The following is a 16,945-nucleotide window of genomic DNA, read 5'->3' on the forward strand; positions in this document are numbered from 1 at the left end:
AAAAATAAATTCGATAAAAAGTCATTCAAGGGTATACTCATGGGGTACCAACAAAATGGGTACAAAATATTAAACGTCGAAACAAATAAATTTATTGTAGCGCGAGACGTTATTTTTGATGAAGGTAATTTCAAACTTTCACGATCCCTTGCATGTGACAATGAAATTGAATATCAAAATCCAAGAACAAAAAGACAGAGAACTGAAAATATTTCTGAAATCGGTAAATATAATAAGAGTGAAATTGATAAATCTGTAACCCAGACAGAAGTTGATGAAATCAACAAGTCTGAAAATAAAACAGATCAAATCAATGAAATTGATAAATCTGTAAATGAAACAGAGGAAATCAATAAAATCAACAAATCTGTGACTGAAACAGATAAAGTTGATAAAAGTCCTACCACAGGCGTAAAAACTCAAACCGATGAAAACGTGATCGAGCCACGACGAAGTGCACGTATTAAAAATATGCCTCTAATTTCTTATGAGGAGGAACATTGTTATTACACAAGCGCACAATCGGTCATTTCTGATATTCCGAGCTCATATCAAGAAATTAAAACTCGTGATGATCGATCTGAATGGGAAAGAGCTATAAAAGATGAAATTGATTCACTTTTGCAAAATAATACGTGGGAAATAATACCTTGCCCAAATAACAAAAACATCGTAGATTGTAAATGGATTTTTACCATTAAAAGCGATGCTAGTGGAAACAAAACAAAATATAAAGCTAGATTAGTCGCGAGGGGGTTTAGCCACGAGTACTTATTAGACTACGATGAAACCTTTGCACCAGTCGCACGAATTAGTACTTTTAGATTAATTTTGGCTATTGCTAATCAATTTGATTTATTGATCCATCAAATGGATGTAAAAACAGCTTTCCTCAATGGTATCTTGGAAGAGGAAATTTACATGCGTGTCCCAGAAGGAATAAAGGCAAAAGAGAACCATGTATGTAAATTAAATAAAGTATTATACGGTTTGAAACAAGCAGCCCGGTGCTGGTTTCAACATTTCGATCAGGTGATCAAAGAACATGGCTTCAAAAATTCCTCTGTTGACCGTTGCTTATATTTTCTAGATCGAGGTCACATCACGAAAAATATTTATGTAATTCTATATGTTGATGATCTTCTAATTGCGACAAGTGAACAAAATACTATGAATAGTTTTAAACAATATTTGATGAAACAATTTTCAATGATAGACATGCACGAAGCAAATTTTTTCTTGGGTATTAACATAGAAAGAAAAGAGGGTATAATTACGCTTGATCAAAATAAATATTTACTAAATGTATTGAAGAAATTTAACATGGGCGATTGCAAAGCTGTTAGTACCCCTTTACCTCCAAAATTGAATTATACAGCTCTAAATTCTGATGAGCATAATGAAGCCCCATGTAAAAATCTAATTGGTTGTTTAATGTATGCAATGTTGTGTACACGCCCTGATCTGTGTGCAGCTCTCAACCTACTAAGCAGGTATCAGGTTAAAAATAATCGAGAGCTCTGGCAATGCTTAAAAAGAGTCCTGCGATATATAAAAGGCTCATTAAATATCAAATTAATTTTCAGAAAAAATGATTATAAAGATATGTTGATCGGTTATGTAGACTCTGATTGGGCTGGAAATGAAATTGATCGTAGAAGCACTACTGGTTTTTTATTCAAATTATTTGAGGTGAATCCAATCTGTTGGAATACAAAGAGACAGAACTCAGTGGCAACGTCTTCAACGGAAGCAGAGTATATGGCTCTATTTGAAGGGATTAAAGAAGCCTGTTGGCTTAAACACCTATTAATCAGTATCAAAATGGAATTATCAAAGCCCATAGTAATTTTCGAGGATAATAATGGGTGCATCGCGATTGCTAATAACCCAACAGACCATAAACGATCAAAACATATCGATATCAAATATCATTTTTCAAGAGAAAAAATTGAACAAAAAGAAGTAATCCTTAAATACATTCCTACAGGTCACCAATTAGCAGATGTCTTGACCAAGTCACTACCTGCTACTCAATTTCTGAAGATTCGGAAGGACATTGGCTTGGAAGAGTTCTAATCCATAGAACATTATATGAGATTAAGAATTAATACTCGTTATATATATATATATTAATTAGACAAATGTTAAAAGGTAAAACCTTATGAGCTATGTATTTTTGTTTATTCAACTCTATGGTTTGGTTGGGTTTTTAATATGGGGTTTTCCCCAACCCGAGCAACAAATGTTGGACCATTTATGTTATTTCCCCAAATATGACAAATTATATACTCCACTTTTATTTTCAATCGATATTATTTTTGAGTGGGAGTATTGAAAAGAGCAAAAACAATATGATTATATTAGAGGCATATATAAGTTTACAGCAGTACTGTGAGGTCATTGTTTCCTGGAGAGACCGTCTGCGTGGTCTTGCGCCGAAACCTCCAGTTTATGTTTATAGAATAAAAGAAAGAAATCATTGTTCATTGGAAGAAAGAAACCATGATGACGATGCTTTGGTTGTTAAGATTTTCCAATTCGTTTGTTAGTTCGTCGACTGCTCTCGAAGTGTGAACATATATTCCTCAAGAAATAAAAACTGCTCTAGAATTAAGGATGAGACCCTCGATTTCGATTCCGATCATGGGTTTTCATTGTTCTTGTTTTTCTCGTCCACGAATCCACCCCTCTCTCCACGACCCACACACTGAGCAACCGCGCAATCCCGTACCCTCGTAATCCACATTTCCGAGTAAGGTTTTTGAATTCCGTTTTTGTCATTAGAGGATCTTGGGGAATAATTAGCAATCATTTTTTATTAAAGTCTGGTTTATCTGCGGTTCGTCGATTCCGCGTAGTCAAAAATCGGCTGGCGCCCTAAAATTATGTAAGAGAGGATTATTGAGCTGTTAATTTTCCCCGAGGTCCCGTTTATGTATTGGGTTTTTGGCGTTACGGATTTGTCGGATTACGAGACCGAAGGTAATGGTTTGGCCAGGTTTATGGATAGTCGAGATATTTGGATGTTAGGGCATTGAGTTTTCGCTGAGGCCATAGGAAAACCGTTACATAGTACAAGGGAAAGTTCTCCTGTAGGAGCTATGGAAGCTCAAGGTCACCTGGGATGATCCTCTTCCAAATGAGTGCAAAAACCGTTGGAGGACATTCCGAGGAGACCTCATCAACTTAGACAGAGTTACTGTACCCAGGTGGATACAGTTATCATCAGACACTGCCAACATCCAAATGCAGGGATTCGCAGATGCATCAACGGTAGCCATGAGTGCAGTGGTCTACCTTAGAACGAGATCAAGCAACGAGAAACCATCAACAGTTCTAGTATGTGCGAAAACCAAAGTCGCACCAATCAAAAGGATGACCATACCCAGACTAGAGCTCACAGCAGCTCTGCTTTTAACCCAGCTAGTGGACTCAACATACGAGATGCTTCAACTAGACCGGAATCAGATGGAAACCTATCTCTGGTCAGACTCATCAGTCACACTAGACTGGATCAGAAGCCCAGCCTCAAGATGGAAGGATTTCGTCCATAACAGGGTCATCAAAATACAGGAAACGCTACCAAAGGCCATATGGAGACACGTCAGTGGCAAGGAAAACCCAGCTGATTGTGCCTCAAGAGGAATCTCACTAAACGAGTTAGCAGATCATCCACTCTGGTGGTCAGCACCAAGCTGGATCAATCAGGATCCAGAAGACTGGCCTCAATCAACCATAGACGTATCCAAAATGGATACTCCAGAGGTGGCCAAGGAAGCTAAACCAGTACCAGTTCATCCAGCACGGATGAAAATCAGCAAAGTAGCAGAACTCCTCAACAGATACACTTCAATGGCCAAACTGTTAGCAGTAACAGCGACTATCAACAGAGCGATAGACAGATTCAGCCGGCGCCCAACGGCCCCGAGACCTGTCCTGACAACTAGAGAACTAAACGAAGCAAGAGTATTCTGGGTTAAGGTAACACAAGCACAATATTTTGAATCAGCTATCAGACTTTTGCAGAGAGATCATTAGTTACCAAGAAGTCATCAGCTAGCTAAGCTAACACCAACACTAGACGACCAAGTCATCATGAGACTAGGAGGTCGCCTCAAAAACGCTCAACTCAGTCCAGAGGAAATACATCCTATAATCCTACACAGACAGTCCAGGTTCACCACATTGGTCATTGCCGAAGCTCACCAGAGAACCCAACATGGAGGTACTCAACTGACTCTAGCCTATACGAGACAAAGATATTGGATCGTAGGAGGCAGAGGCACTGTCAGAGCATACATCTTACGTTACGCCATCTGCACCCGTCATCGAGGAAGACAAGCTCAACAGCAGATGGGTCAACTGCCATCAACAAGGATTTCACCAGCCAGGCCATTTCTCCACACAGGAGTGGATTATGCAGGTCCATTCCCTATTCTGAACTGGAGGCCAACAAATGCACAACCAGGAACAGTGCATATAGCAGTATTTGTGTGCTTCACCACGTCAGCAGTTCACCTAGAGCTCGTCAACAGGCAGACAACAGAGGCTTTCATCGGCGCCTACAAAAGGTTCACGGGAAGACGTGGCATTCCAGCAGTCATGTATAGTGACAATGCCACCACCTTCACAGGAGCAGCAGAGGTCCTAGAGCAACTTTATCATCAGGAGCCAAGAGCGAACCAACAAGTCCAGGCTGTCCTCGCAACCCATGGAACTCAGTGGAAGTTCATCCCACCAAGAGCACCACATTTCGGTGGTAAATGGGAGGCAGCCGTGAAATCTGTGAAATATCACCTGAAGAGGATACTAGGACCATCAACACTCACATACGAAGAGCTCAACAGCGTGATCATCCAGATAGAAGCGTGCCTCAACTCCAGACCAGTCTATCCAATGTCAGATGATCCAGAAGATCTCCAAGTGTTTACTCCAGGACACTTCCTGGTAGGAACGCCCCTTCAACTGGTGCCAGAACCGTCTCTTCTCCAGAAACCTAGCAGCAAGCTACAGAGATGGAACCTCGTCACCCAAATCACCCAACAATTCTGGTCCAGGTGGTCTAAGGAGTGCTTGCAGCGATACCAAGCAATCTACAAATGGAAGAACCAACAGGACAATATCAAGGTCGGCGACATGGTCCTGATGATGGATGAATATCCACCCGCAACGTGGCCAATCGCCAGAGTCATCGCAACGTGACCAGGAGCAGATGGACTCACCAGGGTCGTCACAGTGAGAACAGCAAGATCCCAAGTGACAAGACACGTAGACGGATCACCAGACCCTCCAAATATAAGGGTAACTTACGCAGAGTTTGACAGACCAATCGCCAAACTCTGTCTTCTACCATCAGCTCCACCACCAGCAGAAGAACCTCCAGAGGAACAAGAAGGGGACCTCTAGGAATCACAGGACTGAGAGCTAAGTATCATTTTGATTAATTATTCAATTACTTGACAAATGATACGTCTCTCACCCTGTCCTTCCCCTTACAGACAACAACCAATCATCAACAAGAGGAAGTCACAGCTCGAGGGAATTTACGCCTCCCTCAGGCAACCAGCAGCCCAACAGCATAGACAACGACACCCAGCACTACAACTAGATGACATCCAACACCTTCCAAAGGATCAGCTGACATCGAAGAATTCAACATTCCTGATGTTGAATTGCCCCCGGGATGTTTGAAACGCGATTGTTTAGCGCCAAATTCGTAATGAAGGCCCCCGGTCAGGCCAAAAGGTCAGCAGCGACACCTCGGGTCACTAGGCCCACGAGCTGACCCCGGAAGCCCAAAAAACTCGCCCCAGTCTACCGTCGACAGCCATCGAGTGCAGTAACGCGTATAATCTTTAAGCACCTCTCTTAATTTCATCCCAGTACATCACCGAAGTGAATCCCCAAGTACATCTCCATCAGAGATATAAGGAGGATTTTCCTTATCAAGTTACCCAACCGTGTTAAACAATTGTGTATCGAACATTTAAGGAACTGAACCAGTACATCATCGATTTGATTATCAATAATTGTGTAAAACCTTCGGACTTTGGTGGCACGTGGCCCCAATAAACTTTTGTAGAAAAGTGAACAGCGAGTTTAATTTTCACCCGGATTAATCCTTCCAGATTCTTCACCTGATTCTTCACCCACATCCACCCTAAAGATTAGAACCTCCGCAAACAAGATCTTTTAATAAAACACTGTAGGGCTATTGCTTCATGAGATAATTAACATTTAAACAATTAGCTTTGGAACGCCAAGGGGGATGCCCGCGGTTTTCAGAAGCTTGTCTTTTAATAAATAATACTAATGTAAATAATAATCGGTTTTTAATCACCCTAGCGCCCCCCCTCCCCCGAAAGGATTGTCTTGAAATATCTTTCGCCCGAGGAGAAGGAGAAGCACGCACACTGCTTATCCGCGGCACACGGACCGAGAGCCGCGCAATGCTCGCGCCCCATTGGCCGTTCTTTTCACCCCCATATCTCTGCAGGGGTGCGTCCGAGCGAAAAGTGGAAAAGGACTTTTCTGCTCAGAATCACCCCCAAAACATGCCTATTCACTGTTCGTTTCTACCTGATCTACACCCTGTATGTATGACTCCAAACTGCCTGAGAATATGTGGGACATTGCACTAAGCGCAGCAGTTTACGCATATAACAGAACTCCACATGCTTCAAACGAAATGATAACTCCCATGAAGAGATTCTCTCCAAATCAGTTTTGATATAAATCAATTAAGCAGGTTCGGGTGTTTAGCTCACGTTAAAGTCCAAAGAAAGACGGGTCCGAAATTTAGTTACGAGAGCAGACGAGCGATACTTGTCGGATATACACCCACACGTTATTTACTGTTAAAACCAGAAGAAGGTAAAATCTACGAAAGTCGAAATGTTAAATTTAACGAGAAATTAGTGTATGGCGACAGATATGGGAAAAACGAAATCAAGCAAAAGGAAACGAGTGAAATTCCTGTGAACAAAGATAAATGGTTTTGGGAATTTGAAAACGATCAAAACGAGACTGAGAACAAGACAGAGACTAAACGAAAACGAGGGAGACCAAGAAAAGATACTAAACCCACAAAAACGAACGAAAGCGCGAATAGTATAGTCGATAGTAGCTTCACAGACATTCCGTTAAAGGGAGTACATCTAACGAGAGTAAAATTTGACATGACTAACGACGGTGACGAAAGAACTGAAACTATTGATGCAGACATCTGTCATCACGCGTTACTAGCTAAAATTAAAGGCGACCCAGCAAGCTACGAAGAAGGTATGGAAACAGGAGACAGAAATTTATGGGAAAACGCGATAGACGAAGAATTAAAATCAATGAGCGAAAATAAAGTTTTGAAAATAGTAAACAGACCCAGTAAAACAAACGACGGAAGAAAACCAAATATAATCGATTCGAAATGGGTATTTAAAAAGACAATTCAAAATAAAGATGAAATTAGAGATAAGGCTCGACGTGTAGTAAGAGGATTTAAGGACAAGAACGAATACGATTTACGAGAGACTTATGCACCGGTTTCACGATTACCCTTAATACGAGCGGTAATCGCCATAATAAATAAATATGATTTGGATGTATTTCAATTAGACGTTAAGACAGCTTTTCTTAATGGAACAATTAACGAAGAAATCTATATGGAAATTCCACAAGGATTCCAGTGCTCAGATAGATTAAGAAAAACGAGTGTTTGTAAATTAGAACGAGCATTGTACGGTTTAAAGATTAGTCCAAAACGATGGAACGAGCGTTTTACTGAAGTAATTCTGACCACAGGGTTGAAAAACAATGAATTTGAACCATGCCTGTTCACTTCGAGAAACGGACGGGGAGTAGTTATACTGGTACTATACGTAGACGATATTCTATTGGCGGGTAATGAGACAAATAAAATTAATGAAATTAAAACGAAACTGCGAATAGAGTTTGAAATGAGCAATTTAGGCACACAGAAGGAATATCTCGGTATAACCGTCAAACGAAATAGAACAGAAAAAATCCTCACACTAACACTAGGTTTACGGGACCCGTCAATTCGACGGATTTCAAACTTTGAAATGAAATACGCAAAAGACCATAGCATTAATCTTAACTATTTTGCATCGTAAATTTATAATTTCATTAAAAGAGTTTATACGCACAATTATTATTTTCCTAAGCTTTATAAATTTTGAAAATTGTATCTTGTATACCTATTTCTACGGAACCCGTCAATTTGACGGGTTAGCTGATTACGTCAACAATCCTTATATATTTGCTACGCTTGTAAAATTATACCTCCAATAGCAAATATAAGACTGAAAGAAAGGTCTAAGACCCCCCCCCTCCCCCGCCCAACTCATAATCTCAATAGCGCCTCGATAACGAATTGTGTAGCCCGGGTGTCAAATCCCTGCGTTATTCGAAACTCCAAGCGTGCAGCAGACTAAATCTCGTATCGAAAAGATATTCAGTTCATGTGTTGGTGCAAACATAAACAACACACAGAAAGAACTTTCACAGCCTGCGGTAGCCGACGTTAGGCTGCGATATGAAACTGCGATAATCCCTGCTGTCTTCAGTATAGTCGCTGCAGTGACAGTGGTAAGAATATTTTTCGAAGACAGTGTGCAAAAGTTTTGGTTATTGTAGTCAGCCGCTTATTGTAAGTTTTTACAATAGGGTAATTGAATGTTGCACGGTATTTTTTAATTTCACCGATCACCCTTTTCTAGCAATCATGAATAGAAACAGGCGATATAATAAGAAATTGACAAAAATTACCAACATCAATGAGGATTGTTCTGAGGTGTCCTACGAAGAAGACCAATATGAATTAGGTGAAAGTGATGATTACAGTAAAGATTCTGAATCCACTGAAACTACAGAAATGGAAGGATCTTCGGATAGTGAAGAGGAAAACCTCTTCAATATACGTCGTAACTAGAAAAGGAGGCGGATTATTTCTAGTTCTGACACCGAGGATGAGAGGACGAGTATTCCAAGTACATCCAGAGATGTAATGGAAGAAATTGAAATTGCAGTTGACGGGACACGGTGGGTGAGACTGAAAGCAGGGAAATCTAGGGGTAGGCCGTCCGTTCATACTATATTCAAGGATACCGTAGGGCCTACTGGTTACAGGAAAAGAAATATTATGTCGGGTTGTGTAACTAGTGCTTTTGAATTGATAATTGACGCTCACATTATGAAACATATAAAAGGCTGCACCGAAACCGAGGCACGTCGAGTTTTGAAGAACGACTGGAGAATTACAGTTTCCGAATTACGTAGTTTTCTAGCAATACTATATGCCCGGGGCGCGTACGAAGGAAGAGCATTGAAAGTATCTTATCTATGGTCCAAAAAATGGGGACCTTCTTTTTTCCGAGATACAATGACCAGAGATAGATTTATGCAGATTGTAAGATTTATACGCTTTGATAAAAGAACCGAACGATCCGAAAGGTTACAAACCGATAAATTTGCACTCATTTCTGAAGTATGGAACAGATTTATAAGTAACAGCCAGGCTTGTTATAAACCACATCAAAATATCACAGTGGATGAACAACTGTTTCCAACTAAAGCCCGTTGCAGATTTACACAATACATGCCAAATAAGCCGTATAAATTTGGCATTAAGTTTTGGTTAGCGGTTGACGTCAAATCAAAATATCTTTTGAATGGTTTCCCTTACTTGGGAAAAGATGACACTCGATGCTCAAATTCGTTGGGCCAGTTTGTAACGTTGAAATTAGCCGAACCGTATTTACATCGGGGAAGAAATATCACGACCGACAATTTTTTTACAAGCATCCCGCTGGCCAAAAAATTGCTTGAACTAAAGACAACTTTGGTTGGGACCATCCGCTCGAACAAGAGAGAATTACCAAAACCAGCGAAAGAAACAAAGGACAAAATGCCGTTATTTTCATCAAATTTATATAAATCAGACAACTGCACGCTTACTGTATATAAAAGTAAACCGAAAATAAAAGTTCTTCTTCTAAGCACCAAGCATAGAAATATACAGATAGAAAACAATAGAAAATGTGTTCCAGAAACTATTACATTTTATAATAAAACAAAGTTTGGTGTCGATGTCGCCGACCAGATGGCACGCAAATATAGTGTGAAAGCAGGGTGTTTTCCATGGCCTCTCCAAGTTTTTTATAATATTTTAGATTTGGCAGATAAACGCGTGGATATTGTACAAAGAGTGTACCGGATCGAAAATATCCAGAAAAGAGTTTATATTTTCTTTAGCCGATGAATTAGCTGGAAAAAACGAGGAGAACGTTCGTCACAGTTCAGACGTTTCAGATCGGTCACCTTCAACATCGGGAATGCGAAAAAGTTGCCAAGTGGGCTACTGTAATAAAAATAGAAGCAGTAATTGCTGTATGTATTGTAAAAATATCGTATGCGGAAAATGCATAAAAGAAATTCAATACGTATGTAAAAAATGTCCTCGATAAATATGGTTATGTAGCCGTTATATTATTGTTATCATTTTCGTAATAACTTAACAAAAAATTTGACTTATTAGTATTTTATTTTTACGTGAAGCCTTATATTGTTAAACTCAGATTTAGTTTGAATAAATTGATTTTTAAAAAATAAATACGTATTTTCATCCACCCGTTAATTTGACGGATGCTCGTAGAGATAGTTATATAAGAAACGCCCGTAAACCTAGTGCTAAATCAGGAAAATTATATTGACAAAATACTAACGAGATTTAAGTTCGATGGTATGCATCCACAACGAACTCTGATGCTAACTACTCAAGAATCTAATCGCGAGCGTAGAATACGAGAAGAAACGAGCGAACAACACGATATTGAACAAACAAGAACAATTCAAAATGCGCCTTATCGTGAAGCGATTGGAAGCCTGCTCTACCTAGCAAATGCAACAAGACCTGATATTTCATATGCGGTCAATGTATTAAGCAGGCATCAGATTAATCCAACAGAAAACGACCGGAAAATGGTAAAGAGAGTTTTAAGATACCTAAAGGGACCGAAGAAACAGAGTCTGAAGTTTGCAGCCAAACGAGAGGATTTGCAAGGCTTTACTGATGCAAGCTTCGCAGACTGTAAAAACTCTTTGACAACGAGCGATTATATTTTACGATTATACGGTGAGACAATAGCATGGAAAACACACAAACAACCATATGTAGCCCTGTCTACTTGTCAAGCAGAATATGTAGCAATGAGCGAAGCCTGTCAAAACATTATAGGAATGGCAAATTCTCTAGGACTCATTCTGACTGTAAACTTCTATCCAGTGAAACTCTGGTGCGATAATAGGGCCGCGATAGCAAGTGCAAAGGTTGATGGGGGTAACAAATTTAGACATATGATCGAAGTCAAAGAACATTATATAAAAGAATGCGTTAAACTAAAACTAGTCGAGGTTGAATGGGTCAGCTCATAGAACCAACTGGCCGATATCTTTACAAAACCCTTGTCCTTTGAAATACATAAAAGATTAACATTTGAAATCCTGAACGAAAACGATTGAAGCCATTGCTATAGTTAGTTTACATGTTTCAGAAAACCAAACTAAGAACGAGAGGAACAAGAGGACGTGAACGACAGAATAATAAAACAACGAGAGCAAAACCAAAGGTTCAAATAAACAAAGAGACGACAGCGACACGAGTAAATCTTCAAGATTAATATTTTTAAGTTACTATAGAATAGGCAAGATGCCTGTTAGAGTCGGGAGCGAGTGTTGAGAAGATGTGCGCCTCTAACGGCAGTCTTGGGTACGTGTGTCCCGCCCGATCAAGTCAGTCGTGCACGAACTTGCGTTCAGTTAATATCGAGAGATACACATATAGCCATCTATAGATACTAGAGGCTACGAGTGAACGCTACAAGTGAACATTAAATATAAACTACGATTACAATAAAATATATTTGCTGATAAACATTAAGACCAAGTGTTATTATTGTGTTACACACCACACCTGAACCTTAACACACACTCTTATTTCCAACTGCTTAGAGTATATTATTAATTATACAGGGTGTCCCAAAATTGGACGTCCAGACTTCAAACTTCAGTTGGGGGTGAAATTCTGGATCGAAAAGTCCTGAGCGACTTTTTGATCAGACGCACCCTCTTCAACTTATTCAGGGTTGAAGTTGGACGAATCAGGGGCGTGGGATAACCGCTCGCACGACGGTGAGGAAAACATGTGAGTGTGGCGGTGTCCCCACCATACGGTACTACTCCCCTGCGGCGGCAGAAAGAGATGACTGGCGGCTGTGGGTAAGAGGAAGGGGAGGGAAATGAAAAAAATGAACACCCGCCCGCTACATAAAAATTATTTAGTCCTCTCCTAATTAATGCCAAGGGATGAAACCAAGGGCATTCGATGGACGAATAAATTCCCCATCGATTGAGGCCCATTCCATCCCTTAATCTAATTGAAAACGATAAAAAAACAGCGTTGAAAATTACAGCGCTGGAAAAAAAACCCGGCGATTTAATTTTCTAAAGCCCCGTTGGCCTTGAAAAATCAGTTTCTTCTCCCCTAATTAACGCCAACGGATGAAACCAAGGGCATTAGAGGAATAATTTCCCCATCGATTCAGGCCCATTCCATCCCTTAATATCTTTCAGCCGCCGCAGGGGAGTAGTACCGTATGATGGGGACACCACCACACTCGAAAGTTTGCCTCACCGTCGTGCGACCGGTTATCCCACGCCCCTGATTCGTCCAACTTCAACCCTGAATAAGTTGAAGAGGGTGCGTCTGATCAAAAAGTCGCTCAGGACTTTTCGATCCAGAATTTCACCCCAACTTACGTTTAAAGTTTGGACATTCAATTTTGGGACACCCTGTATGTTTTTCTAGCTACCTTTGGGGCAAAACCGGGCCGCTGGGCTTTCGCCGCCAATGACAGCAGCAGCAGCAGCAGCAACAAAAAGATCACCACCACCATTAGGGCAGAGACCACCAGCAGCACCACAGCAGCATCGCGGTGTCTCAAGGCGAAACGGAAATCGTCTTCAGGACGATCCCCTTCGCCTGATCCAACAGCTGCAGAGGCAACTGGACACTCTGCAGCGGCAAGTGCAGGCAGATAGTCCTGAATATGGAGAGGCCCGTGAGGAGGAACTAGGGGAGGTTGGTGGTGCCCGAGGCTGGCAGCACGGTGAGAGGGGAAGGCCCAGAGCAGGGAGGCACCTCGGGGAGAGGAATGCCAGGTAATATGAAATAGGAGCTTCATTCTGAACCTGCGGGGATTTTCTCTGACGAAAATTCTCACATGCTGAGCATGAGGCAGTAAAATCATTTCCCATCTAATTTTTTCTGCCTAACTTTACTTGGATCCCCTCCTTTTTAGATATCGGAAAGGCCAATACAACCGCTTCCACCGGCCTCCTTGTGGTGGTGGTAGGGGCGGGGGTGGGGGTAGGTTTAGTGGCATCCAGATTTATTATCATCAATGACGGATGGACTGGCCCCTCTACTTCTTCCAGGTAAGAATATTCCTTCATTTGCCGTAGCTTTTGATTGATCATTATCTGAGCGAGGGAAAAATTTGATTCAACTCATATTTTATGGAGTGAAAAAATTCTTCCTTCACTTTGTAATGAATGTTTAATGAGCAATGTATGAATGCAGAATTTCTCTGTTATTCCAGCATCCTATTCCCGGCCTGTGTTCTTCTTCCATCTATTCATTCCAGTAAGTATAAGTAATCATAAACTTCGTTTATTGATTGAACGGAATATTCCAATTAATTTGTTGATTTTATTCTGTTCGCAGGTTTTCATACATCTCAGGATCCATTGAGAGCACTATTTTCCGTTTTCCTTAACACTAGAACTACCGACGATTGAAGCATACCTACTTCTACCGGGTGGGTCAAAATGACTTGTTTCTTAAATTACTAAAAGATATATAAGAAAAGACAGCCATTTTTACGTTTTTGTATATTTTGTAATTTTATGAACAAAGCTTAAATATAATCTTTTAATAATAGTAATCTAATAGCCGTAATTATTTAACTAATTATGCATAAAAGTTGAAAAATTTTTTGCAAGTTACAGATATTTTAACAGAACATTTATCACAGACTCGTTTATGGCATGTACCACAAATGTTGTTCGTTTTATTATTAGTTTGTTCTTCGTTCACGTTTCATCGAAATGTGTGTCTGATTTCGTGACAATATAGATGAAGATATTCCTTCTACTTGATCTGTAAATCTATCGGTTATTTCTTTGTAGTTAATTGCAAGTTCTTCGGATAACGGGAATAAAAAGCCTTTACTTGACATATTTTCTCCTGTTGTTTCTTTATATAATATCCATGCATTTATTCCGGCAAGATCTGAAATATTGAAAAACATTTGTAATGGCCATCTTCAGGATTCAGCTTTCACAGCACATTTCGCGGACCATTTGTTCCGTAACATCTACGCCAAATTTGGTAGTGTTAAAAAATGTAATCGTTTCAGGTAAACGTTTTGCATCCTTTTCAATTTTCACTGACTTATGTTTTGAACTAAGCAGTAATACTTTTTTATTGGGTTATCTTATAGATGGTCAGTGTACATTTTTCTGTTTTATGAAGTACTGTCGAGAAGCGAGACATGTTATCCTTTTTGATTTGGCAAGTTTAGGTCGTTCTGTCTTATTTTGTCTTATAGTGCCAACTAGGGAAGTTCTTTTAGTTATTAGCTTTGTTTCCACGTTACAACAGAGTAGCACCGAAAACCTTCTTCCGTGCGGGATCAAAATGACCCATACCGGTATATGTAGGTATACTGCATACTTTTTTACAACATAATAATAAAAAAAAAGAAAACTGTTTTCCAGAATTAATTATTTGTATGTTTTAGAAAGAGTCGTATAAAATTTTCAGAAACAAAATGTACCTGAAATGAGTTATAATTATAAGAAATGTCAAACAAGTCATTTTGACCCCCTTGGTAGTTCTAGTGTTAACCTATAATTAAATTGTAAACTTAATACCAGACAGATTTTTAAAAAATATAAAGACAAATATTGTTACTATAATAATTGTTAATTAATATGTATTGAGGAAAATAAAAATAGTTGGATCGACTTTGGTGTGAATTTCTTTCAGAAAATTTGGTTGGAGTTACATCCCATTCGTTCGTTCCGATCGCCATCTGGTATCAAAAATCAGAGCGCTAATTATCGGCGGTAGGTGGCGCCATGTGTTATGTCCCACCTCCAATATCGACCTTTCCAATCTAAGATCGAATTGATCATTGATATTGATAGATACGCCTGTCAAATCTTCTGAATTGTTTAAAGTTACGAGGCAATATTGGATTATTACGTTTAATTCTTTATATTAAATGACGGTTACAAAAACGAATCGACGTGGACAGCGACAGAGCGTCACCCGAGAGTCTGTATAAACATAAACAATATTTGCTGAGTAAGAAAGAACAGAGGGTTCTTTCATTAGGTGACGAATTTGGTTTTGGCCTTAGTGACTAGTTCTTTAGTCTCTTGGAGAGATCCATAGTGTACAGACGTATCTTCCTCGTGCCATTTTAAAGAATAAAAGAATTATTTAATTTACATTGCGTTGAGTACTTATTTATATATCCCACAACCAATCGGTTATGGGCCCAGTCACTTTTTCATCAACCGTGTACATTTTAAATAAATTTTGAGGATTCGAACTGTGAAGTGTTATAGTGAATAAGTGACAATTAAACTGAGAAGTATTATAGCGCATAAGGGACAATATGAGTGACTCTAAAGACAGCACTAATATCTCATTATTCGATGGCAGTAAATACAATGCCTGGAAACATCGAATTCGAGATTTAGTAAGAGAAAAAGAGGTACTCTACGGGATTGACGAACAGTGTCCCAATCCAGTGACAAGGAAGTGGCAAAAGGCTGAAAGAAAAGCTCGATGCGCAATAGTGAAGTATTTATCACATGCATACCTCAAGTACGATGAAGCTGACAGTACTGCGAAATCTATTTTGAAAAGTTTGGATCAAATTTATGAGAGGAAAAGTGCAGCAACCGAAGTGTCAGTTCGTAATCGATTAAGCAGATTGAAGATGAAGTGTGATACGGTATTGAAAGACCATTTTGAAGTGTTCGACGATTTAATTACGGAACTAGCGGCGGCTGGTGTGTCTGTGAGTGAGGTCCAAAAGGTGTCGTATTTATTGACGAGTCTTCCAACTACTTTCGACACGGTCTCAACAGTGATCGAGACAATGACAGAAGATCAAATTACATTGGATTTTGTGAAGACAAGACTTTTGGATCATGAACTAAAAATGAAAAATGCGGGTGAGGACACGAGTGGAAAAGTGTTTCAAGCTGTAACGGTATCACGCGGTGAAAATCGTTTGAATTCAACATTCGACAAGTCAAGCGATTTCAGGCGCAATAACAGAGGTTCTTTTAGAAGAGGCAGAGGCGCACGTTTTTCGGGAGGATTCAAGCCGAGAGGAAATACTGGATCACCCTTTAAGTGTCATCGCTGTGGACGCAAAGGTCATAAAATAGCGGACTGCTATTTTTTCCAGAAGAGTCAACGACATGGGGCGGAACGAAGCCCAACACTTCATACGGTTAACACGACGCAGATGGAGACGGAGAACAATACATCGGGGTTCGCTTTTATGACCGAAGCATACCAAAACACTAAAGGCGGCAAATTGATCTTTATACTGGACACGGGATCATCTGATCATATAATAAATGTGGACAACATGTTCTCCAGTATAGTAGAGCTGAATCCACCAATAAAAATTTTCATCGCGAAGAATCATGAGTTCATCACTGCAGCTAAGAAAGGGAAAGTCAACCTGATAACCAATACAGGCGCTGAGTGCACCCTTGAAGACGTCCTCTACTGTCCAGATGTGCCCTACAATTTGCTGTCGGTGAGAAAAATGCAACA

The 16,945-nt window shown here is 39.9% G+C and overlaps 1 protein-coding gene across 1 annotated transcript; it reads left to right on the forward strand.

The window, feature by feature from the left end:
- The first annotated feature begins 2,936 nt into the window (after positions 1-2,936).
- On the forward strand, positions 2,937-5,205 carry LOC135169359 (uncharacterized). Its single transcript, XM_064134303.1, has 3 exons — positions 2,937-2,996; positions 3,100-3,984; positions 4,042-5,205. The coding sequence occupies exons 1-3, from the start codon at positions 2,937-2,939 to the stop codon at positions 5,203-5,205; spliced, it is 2,109 nt and encodes a 702-aa protein (XP_063990373.1).
- Positions 5,206-16,945: the final 11,740 nt, after the last annotated feature.

This window comes from Diachasmimorpha longicaudata, chromosome 14, assembly GCF_034640455.1.
Source record: "Diachasmimorpha longicaudata isolate KC_UGA_2023 chromosome 14, iyDiaLong2, whole genome shotgun sequence".
Taxonomy (NCBI): Eukaryota; Metazoa; Arthropoda; class Insecta; order Hymenoptera; family Braconidae; genus Diachasmimorpha; species Diachasmimorpha longicaudata.

What these genes read in the sequence shown, in the direction of transcription:
- LOC135169359 (XM_064134303.1), top strand. Translation starts at nt 2,937, where the DNA reads ATGTATTGGGTTTTTGGCGTTACGGATTTGTCGGATTACGAGACCGAA. An exon ending in AGACCGAAGGTAATGGTTTG is followed by an intron (nt 2,997 to 3,099) that starts GCCAGGTTTATG and finishes GTTCTCCTGTAG; the next exon opens with GAGCTATGGAAGCTCAAGGT. An exon ending in CAAGAGTATTCTGGGTTAAG is followed by an intron (nt 3,985 to 4,041) that starts GTAACACAAGCA and finishes AGAGATCATTAG; the next exon opens with TTACCAAGAAGTCATCAGCT.